Source organism: Oryzias melastigma, linkage group LG19 (genome assembly GCF_002922805.2).
Source record: "Oryzias melastigma strain HK-1 linkage group LG19, ASM292280v2, whole genome shotgun sequence".
In the NCBI taxonomy this organism is placed as follows: domain Eukaryota; kingdom Metazoa; phylum Chordata; class Actinopteri; order Beloniformes; family Adrianichthyidae; genus Oryzias; species Oryzias melastigma.
In genome coordinates this window covers 4,815,242-4,823,903 of record NC_050530.1, presented here as the reverse complement: position 1 = coordinate 4,823,903, position 8,662 = coordinate 4,815,242, and the positions used below count along the sequence as shown (strand labels likewise).

Here is an 8,662-nt window from a genome sequence, read left to right as displayed (position 1 = left end):
TCCCGGGTTCGGCGGTGGCTGCTAGCTTTAGCCGGCGCTGCTAACTCGTACCAGAATGGCGCGGTCCTGCTCCGTCACGCGGGACTGCTTCTTCTTCCCGAACAGATTTCCCATCCCGACTCAGCATTCCAGCTCCCAGCCGCGGAGGAACCCGAAACCCGCTCAGCACCGAACTATTTTCAGCTGCAGAGCCTTCATCCTCCGTGGACTCTTCGTCATCGTCCACACCCACAGCAGGAAGGACGGTGGCCTGGAAGGAACAAACCCGTCCGCGCGGAATGTTCCGAATGTTTCCATGTCGTTGTAGTTACTAATCGGGTTGATATGATATTCAGTTAACTGTTTTTATGCAAACAACACGAGCCTTTTTAAAAGCAACAATAATAATTTTCTTCAGATTGATCAAATCTGGAGCTCTCACTTCCGGGTACAATTTCTGATTTTAATTTCAAAACAAAAGCATGAAAAAAACAAAAAAATAATCATTGATTTGTTTATAGGACCTTTATTTTTTTATTTTATACATACGATTTAAAGTTTTCTTTTTACTGTTGCTTTTATGCTTGATAGTTTGTTTATTAAATATGTAATTTGTCACTGATTTTAACTGAAACTATGATAACTATTCAAAAGTAGGCGAAAAGAAATTATATATGGGATATGTTTTTAACTGTAAAATTCTTTATGTTGAAGGAAATGATTCATATTGGATACACATTTTGTTTCTCTGTTTTAGCCTGAAAGTCTTATTATGAATAGCAATGCAACATAATTTAATAGTTTATCTTCCTGTAGTTTTTCCCACAATGGTCATAACATCAAAATGTACACTTACTTTCTGTTTTTTTTTTTTTTTTTTTTGAACTTTATTTTTGTAAATATGTAGACACAAAGGAGCCAAGTCTGTGTCTCCCTGTAGCTGTCCCCAGCCCGGATAAATAAAGGTTTGTGTCATGAAGGAAATCCGATGAAAAATAGTTTGATAACCTGAATCCAGAATTGAATCTTTATTTAACATAATCACAGTAATGAGCTGATCAGCGGTTTTAACCAACAAAAAAGAGATTAACATAATCATTTTTATGTTATTTTTATGTAAAAATGGTCTCACACCACCCAGAAGCAAAAATCTAAAGTTTACAGACATTTTAATTATTTATAACAGAAATAATTTGATATGAATAAAATTGTTCTATTGAATGAATATTTGTGTCAACATTTTTGGAGGATCTGTGAGTTCTGTTGATTAACTAACAAATAATTTTATTGTTTCTGATTATTTTATAGAGTTCCATTTAGTAAAACGTATTTTTAAGATATTTAAGATAGAATATGGAATGTAATCCTAAAAGATTAAATTGATCTATAAAATTAGCATAAAAATAAAACACTTGTAAAAATGTGAATTTACTTTTGCAGAAGATTTTGCTGAAATCTTTGGACAGACCAGCAGCTCTGGTCGTATCTGAGGGTTTGGACGTTTCATCATCTTGTTCATGGGGAGGAACAGCAGATCCACGCCGTCCTCTAAGAGGCTGATGTTCACGGAACAAAAAAGATAAATTTTTCTCAAAAAACTTTATTAAAGTGATCCTGTCAGTTGAGTCGGAAGAGCTTCAGAATCGGGTACAGCGTTTGTAGAATTTCTTTGTATCCATCGAGAGAAGGGGATCCTGAAACCAGATACAAAACAACTGTTATTTTATATATAGATTATCTGAAAGGGGACAATGCAATTTAAAAGAAAACCACAGGATAAAACAGGACCAAACACGTGGTTTTAAAAAGCCAGAATTAGCCAAAAGGCTTTTTTTCATCTGTGGTCCGTTCGCCATGGTGACAAAGAAAGTAGTAAAAAGTCGAGTCAGGAGATCTAAATCTGGGATATAATCCACATCCCTCAGATCAAAAATGATTTGATGTAAATCCAGAAGACCTTAGGAGCTTTTTTTAAAAAAAATATATATATATTTGAAATAACCCCCATATGTTCAGGAAAAGGTGCTGCAGGTTTTATCAGTAAAAAGGAGGTCGTGGAGACGAGCATCCCTCCTTTACCCATCATGAGGACAGTCCCTTGTCGGTGGATCGTCGCCGTGATTCTGCCAGCTGACCTGTAGATGGCCACTACATCGCACCGGACCTTATACAACCTGAGGGAAACCAGAGAAGAAGACAAACGTGAAGTCAGAGCAGATCAGCAAGAAGAACCCAGCGGACAGGAAGCAGAACCCAGCAGACAGGAAGCAGAACCCACCAGACAGGAAACAGAACCCAGCGGACAGGAAACAGAACCCAGCAGACAGGAAACAGAAACCAGCAGACAGGAAACAGAACCCAGCAGACAGGAAGCAGAACCCACCAGACACGAAACAGAACCCAGCAGACAGGAAACAGAACCCAGCAGACAGGAAGTAGAACCCATCAGAGAACAGCGTTTGGAGAGTCCGATTTCCGAATAGACTCCAGAATAGTTCTGACCCGTGCTGTTCTTGACTGAAGGACCAGATTCACTAAAGAAACTAAAACACCAGTTTTGAATTTATTATGGGATGGCCACGGGACCCGACAGGACAGACGGTCTGGCGGCCATTTTGTTTCAAAGTGTGGCCATCAATTTTTGCCAATTTTCACCTTTTTGTACAATATGGGAAAAGAGAACTTTAGTTGCCGTCAGGTAAAGTCTTCAACCACAACCAGAGTGCTGTTGACCTTTGACCTCAGGAAGAGGCTGCCATCTGGAATTAAACAAAATCCACTTTAGTGCCGGCTACAAATGTAAACTCCCCCTAGAGGTTTCAATTTAGCCCCTCCAAACTCCTGGAGCATCACTGAGAAGCTTTTTGGGAAGAAAATGCTGGAAATAAAGTTTGTAGATTTAGAGCGGCATCAGCGTGGCAAGCTCACCAAAGTAGTATTTCCCTATTAAACTCACATTTTTTATCAGAATTTTGTGAAAATGTAAAATGTGAATCATTGATGCAACTTCCACAAAACAATATGACATACGAAATAAACATATTAGAAATGTGGGTGTGGTTAACAAAACCCTCCGTTGCCAAGGAAATCCAAAAGTGTACTTCTGCCGATTCTTTTAGAAGCCATACAGACCCGTTCTTCACCCCCAGAGAACCAAAAAATACAACGGTTGCTATGGAGATAAACCAACAGAATAGCCGCCATTTTAAAAAAAGTATTTTTATATGATGTTGTGATGTACAGCTCTGAATGGGAGGGTCAAAGGGGCGGGGCCAAACAATGCGCTTACACCTTCAATTTTTGGTTTAGAATTTACAGATAAAGTCCGATGCTGGCTAAAGTGAAACTCCTTTCAGAGATTACTGACGTGTTCCAACCGAATCTGAGCTGGAAAAGGTCCGGAGAGAAGAACCTTCAGAACCTGACAGTGGGAGGAGCAAAGCCGTCGGGTTTTGTGAAATGTGTTGAGGTCAGACCTGAAATGATCCGGGTTGCTCCGGACCAGCCCTTCCAGGTCCATGCGGAAAGTCTGGAACGTGCAGACGCAGTTGAGGATCCGGAAGTTGAGGAAGCGGACGGGGAAGCCGGCGTTCTGCAGGATCCGGGCGTGCCTCCTGGTTGCTTGACGACACTCCTCGATGCTGTGTGAAAAAAGCGGGAAAAGATGAGACTACATCCAAAGCGGCGGTTCTGGTTCTAGAACTGAACCCACACACACCTCGTAGCTCCAACGCAGATCATCATTCCCGACAGGAAGATGTTGGCCGTGGTCCTGGGTCTCCGGATCCTCATCAGGAGGGAATGGGGGAACTGAACCACAACAACCAAGTGAGGGCGGGGCCTGGAGGAGCCAACGGCTTGAGGGTTCTGGTACCTTAGCCTTGGTCTCGGTGTTCCACAGGGTTCTGTTGATCACTGTAAGGTCCAGTTTGGAGCCCAGATCCACGAGCGAGGTGACGTTCCTGCAGAACCGCAGACCCGTCAAGGTAAAGCTGGAGCCGAGCTCCAGGACCTGCAGACCCACCTGATACAGAGGGGGGGCAGGTCGCCGGCGCCCTCTGGCATCATTCTGGACGTCCCGCCTTCATTTAAATCACAGGTGACCTCAGCCGAACTCAGCTCCACCTCAGGGGCCGCAGGGTGGGCGGGGCCACAGCATCCTTTGTTTGATTTCACAGCTGATTCGTTCAAAACATCCAAGAAAAGAAAAACAGAAATGTGTTTAAGTCCACACAAACAGGCGACGTCACGCCGACCGCACACTGATATCACGGCAACTTCACTGCAACATCACTGCAACATCACGCCAACGTCACAGTAAACACACTCCAACGACATGCTCAACGCACACCAATGTCACGCTAAGCGCACGCCATCATCACGCTGATTGGACGCCGATGTTGTGCTGAACGTGACAGAGTAACAGAGAAAGCAGCTTCACTGATCTTCACCTGTTCTGTCCGGACTGAAGCCCTCTGGATGACCTTCTGGATGACCTTCTGGATGACCTTCTGGATGACCTTCCTCCTCTTTTTTCTCTTCCTGTAGACTGACCTGCAGACACAGATCTGAGTGAGAGCGCTCCACCGACTCTTCGTCATCTGGCCGCAGATCTCCAGAGCTTCAGTCTGCACCGCCGCAGGTTTGAGTCCAAATCAGAACCAGAACCACATTTTTCCTCTGAAAAAAAACCCATCAGAGCGTCCTCTGCTCATGCAGATGCATCACCACCAACCAGGAAGACAGGAATTTTCTGCTCATCAGAACGAGCGTCTCAGACTCTTCAGGCCTCAGTTTGGAGGTCAAAGGGTCACAGAAACTGAAGGTCTCAGACATCTGCGAGCATGTCCTCTGAGGAGACGGAACACGTCTGAACAGAAACCCTCAGTGAGGATGTTCAGGCTCCGTACTCACTCTCTCCACATCGACCTCATAGACGTCCTCCGTGGAGTCGTCATCCGAGATGTAGATGACGTCAGCGTGGGTTTCTGTCATGCTGGACCGATCTTCTGGGTTTTTTCTTTCTGCTTCGCGTCAGAAGTTCAACTTTTTACCAAACTCTGTTAGTCAAACTGACTCTGCTGTGAGCGCGGTTGCTAGGAGACGGAGAAACTGAAGGAAGAATCACAGAGGAGATAGGATGTTTGTGTTTCAAACTTCAGTTTATCTGTTCATGCATTTTGGTTTAGATCAAAACAATAAAACCCAGAAGGGGGTGGAGCCATCTATCAGCATGAAACTGAGTTGAAACTGAGTGGATCAAAAACATTTTTTAAAGTAATTATGTGATCTAAAACAGTTTTTGCTCGTTCTTCTGGAATAAGGTGTAATGCTATAGCGTGATCGCCACCTAGTGGCCAAACAGAAACGCCCTCCAGGAGAAGCAGAACAATGTTTGGAGCTTCTTAGAATCCATGCAACTGTATGATAATCTCATGTCACAAAAACATTTTACAGTCTGAACTAGATCAGATTAATACAAGAGTCTTCAAAACAGATTTTTAATGTGTTTCTAAGCTAATGTGTAAACTCAAGATTAAAAAAAAAAAATTCTTGAAATGACCAAGAAATGTCAGCTTAACACTTGAAAGCTTTAAATTGAGATGTTCTGAAGAATCAGTTTAATCTGAAGCTTTTGAAGTGTTCATAGTTGTGATGTCACTGAAGACAGAAGTGATGGTTGGAGACATGACTGAAGAGTCTTCAAATATGAGCTGAAAGTCCTCTGAACTGTCTCCCATAACTCACTGCAGGCTAAAAGAGTCTGGCACTTCAAGTGATTTCTGAATTTCCTCAGGATTCTGTAGGACTGAACGAAAGGGGAGGGAGAGAAAAAAAAAAAAATAAATAAAAAATAAGTTAGCCAACAAACATTAAAGCCTAAATAAGTTAGAACAGTTTGACAGGGCCATAATGCAGTTCACTGACCCCCCCCCATTTTAAAGTTATCAGCACTTTATTCAAGATGTTGCCCATAAACCAAGAAAAGACTTAGAAATATATCATTTTAGTCATTTATTTCTAATTACTCCACAGAAAGGACATTTCTTCCCCATCTGAAAGAGAACAGAAAATGAAGTCAGCTCCATCATCCGGCCGGTCCTCCAGAGCTGCAGACCTTCACCTTCCTAAATCTTGCGTCCTTTAAACCCTGGAGCTTTGTGAGGCTCCGGCAGAGGGATGTGGCCAAAGATATCCTGGGTGTATTTGGCGTCAGAGCTGGAGTCTCGCGTGCGCTGGTAACCGCTGCTGGTCTTCACCAGATAGGACGAGGGGTAGAGGGGGCGCTGCTCCACCATGCCCAGAGGAACGTGGGCAGAGGTCCACGCCATCTGTGGGAAGGGACGGTCGGGGCGAAGACGCCACATGCCGGCAGCGGCATGGTCGAACTCGGCATCCTGCTCACCGGGTGCAGGATACTTTTCACCAGAACTCATGGGCCCACCAGAACCAGATTCACCTCTGGAAGAACCGGACCAGGCTTCATAGTATGAATCTGAACCAGATTGACCTGAAACAGAAACCAGAACTTCTGACTCTGAAGCCAGCAAACCATGAGATAAACGTAAAAGATTCTCACGTTTCCTCTGAGAAGCAGCAAAGCTGATCAGCATGAAGACAAGAGAGAGCCTGGTCCAAAAAGAACAAACGGGGTTCATCAAGCACCAAGAAAACAACATCTTACCAAAATGAACACCAACAACAACTCACCTGAAAACACCGTGGAGACCCATCTTCAGAGCAGTTTGCTGAGCTTCAGAGGAAGGAGATGTGTGGAGTATCTTCTGTGTGTCTGCAGCTGAACTTATACTGCTGCTGCAATCAGGCTGATGGGCCTCACCTGCAGCCTCACCTGCAGCCTCACCTGCTGCCTCACCTGCAGCCTCACCTGCAGCTTCACCTGCTGCCTCACCGGCAGCCTCACCTGCAGCTTCACCTGCTGCCTCACCGGCAGCCTCACCGGCAGCCTCACCTGCAGCTTCACCTGCTGCTTCACCTGCTGCTTCACCTGCTGCCTCACCTGCTGCTTCACCTGCAGCCTCACCTGCAGCCTCACCTGCTGCCTCACCTGCTGCCTCACCTGCAGCCTCACCTGCAGCCTCAGGCCACGTGTGTTCAGTTCCATGTTTGAAGATCTTAGATCAGGTGTCTGCAGCTCCAGCAGACATCCAGGTCAGTGTCAGTTCACCAACTAGAAAAATAAGGATTAATATAAATGAACTAATGATGCATAAAAAGAGCAAATGCTAACATTGGATAGAGTGTCACATGACTGCCTTTCAAAATAAAAGACATCCCCATAGGACTGGGGGAGTAAACCTTTAGACTCGTGAGACACAAAATTGTACAGAAGGTCTAGACCAGGAGCAGATACTTGGTAAAACAGAAATGACATGAAATCTGGAACAAATACATATATAAATTAGATAAGAACATTTTGAAACTCTTATGTGAAAACATTAACTTTTTATTTAATTTTATTTCTAAAATAAGATTACATTGATGGGAGACGTCACATTCCAAAATGAGAGGACGTTTCACCCGTTGATGGTGCTTACTTGAGGTTTTTTCTCCAGCAGAGGCTGGAGCTGCAAAAAGCTCCGACCGTCTTCCGGTGGCTCAGTCACTCACGATTGTGGGTCGCAGCTCAAATCTCAGTCACGACCCAAATCTCATTGATCGCAACCCAATCTTATGAGTCACGATTCAAGTTTCTTTTGTCTCAACTCAAATCTCGTGAGACACGACCCAAATCTCATGAGTGGCGAACCAAATCTTATGAGTCGCGACTGAAGTTTCGATGTTCTTAACCCAAAACTTGTGAGTCGTGATTCAAATCTTGTTGGTCGCAACCCAAATCTAGTGAGTGGTGACTCAAATCTCATTGATTGCTACCCAGTCTTATGAGTCGCGAACAAAATCTAGTGAGTCGGAACTCAAGTTTCGTTGTTCTCAACCCAAATCTCACGAGTCACGATTCAAATCTCGTGAGTCTCGACTCAAATCTCGAGAGTCGTGACTCAAATCTTCTGAGTCTGTACTCAAGCCTCGTTAACACCACATAAAGCAGAAGAACTTTTAAAGTTGTGTATTTGTGGTGCCTGTGCTGCAGTACCTGTGGAGAGAAACCATTCCAGGGAGGATAAAACATTTCCAAGGATACAGAGTTTATTTTACCGTTTGTGGTGAATCTCAACAAGAAATTCATAAATCTAATGAAGTGAAATGAATTCAGAGCTATTTAACCGACCTTTACCAAACTTTTAGGACAATCATTTGTAGTCTGAAAACTGCGTCACGTTTTAACTTCAAAGATATTTTTCTTCAACCACAGAGCTACAATGAGGTAAAAGAGCCACAAGTTTCATCCTCCAGTGATGTTTGTCTCCTCAGACGTAAAGGAACCTTCAGCTCCTCAGACTCTAATGAGAGCCTTCATGAAGACTCCTGAGGTCGGCACCACAGGTAGGACGGTTCAGGTGTGCAGAACTTTAGGAAAAGGAGGTTTGGATCTTCAGAAAAACCAAAACATGAAAGTTCATTGATTGTTGTGAATTGATCGACTAATATCACCGATAATCTGATCTAAGCTCAGAAGCTTCTCCTCAGTGTGAAGATGAGTACCTCCTCGCTGGGGCTGAGGAGGTCTGACAGGCGGAGCAGCGGGAATGTTCACTGACCT

General features: G+C 44.0%; 3 protein-coding genes across 6 annotated transcripts in view; 1 reads left to right on the top strand and 2 right to left on the bottom strand.

The window, feature by feature from the left end:
• The window catches only part of LOC112141861 (charged multivesicular body protein 6), a 3,884-nt gene extending 3,529 nt beyond the window's left edge, over window positions 1–355 (bottom strand). The window contains exon 1 of the mRNA XM_024265048.2: window positions 52–355. Within this exon, the coding sequence (XP_024120816.1) occupies window positions 52–114 (63 nt within the window). The 5' untranslated portion in view covers window positions 115–355. The remainder of the gene's footprint in view (window positions 1–51) is intronic.
• Window positions 1–8,662, top strand: part of LOC112141856 (multiple inositol-polyphosphate phosphatase 1b) — a 25,652-nt gene that overhangs the window by 5,406 nt on the left and 11,584 nt on the right. The window contains exons 1-2 of one of the 4 annotated variants that reach the window (XM_036217279.1): window positions 4,475–4,621; window positions 4,699–4,866. The exons of 1 other annotated variant lie outside the window; for it this stretch is intronic. In XM_036217279.1, coding sequence (XP_036073172.1) covers window positions 4,699–4,866 — 168 coding nt within the window. In that variant the 5' untranslated portion in view covers window positions 4,475–4,621. Of the gene's footprint in view, window positions 1–4,474; window positions 4,867–8,662 lie in introns of those variants that run through there. 2 more of the 4 variants (XM_036217280.1, XM_036217278.1) reach the window with 2 other exon arrangements.
• Window positions 1,560–5,096, bottom strand: LOC112141860 (TATA-box-binding protein). Its single transcript, XM_024265047.2, has 8 exons — window positions 4,894–5,096; window positions 4,431–4,533; window positions 4,004–4,157; window positions 3,854–3,941; window positions 3,698–3,789; window positions 3,456–3,620; window positions 2,059–2,153; window positions 1,560–1,673 (listed from the first exon to the last, which is right to left on the bottom strand). The coding sequence occupies exons 1-8, from the start codon at window positions 4,972–4,974 to the stop codon at window positions 1,597–1,599; spliced, it is 855 nt and encodes a 284-aa protein (XP_024120815.1). The 5' UTR covers window positions 4,975–5,096; the 3' UTR covers window positions 1,560–1,596.

Coding starts and splice junctions, on each gene's coding strand:
- LOC112141860 (XM_024265047.2), bottom strand. CDS start 4,974: ATGACAGAAACCCACGCTGACGTCATCTACATCTCGGATGACGACTCC. Junction 3,942..4,003: donor CTGCCCCCCCTCTGTATCAG/GTGGGTCTGCAG, acceptor GCGGTTCTGCAG/GAACGTCACCTCGCTCGTGG. Junction 2,154..3,455: donor AGCAACCCGGATCATTTCAG/GTCTGACCTCAA, acceptor GGTTTCCCTCAG/GTTGTATAAGGTCCGGTGCG.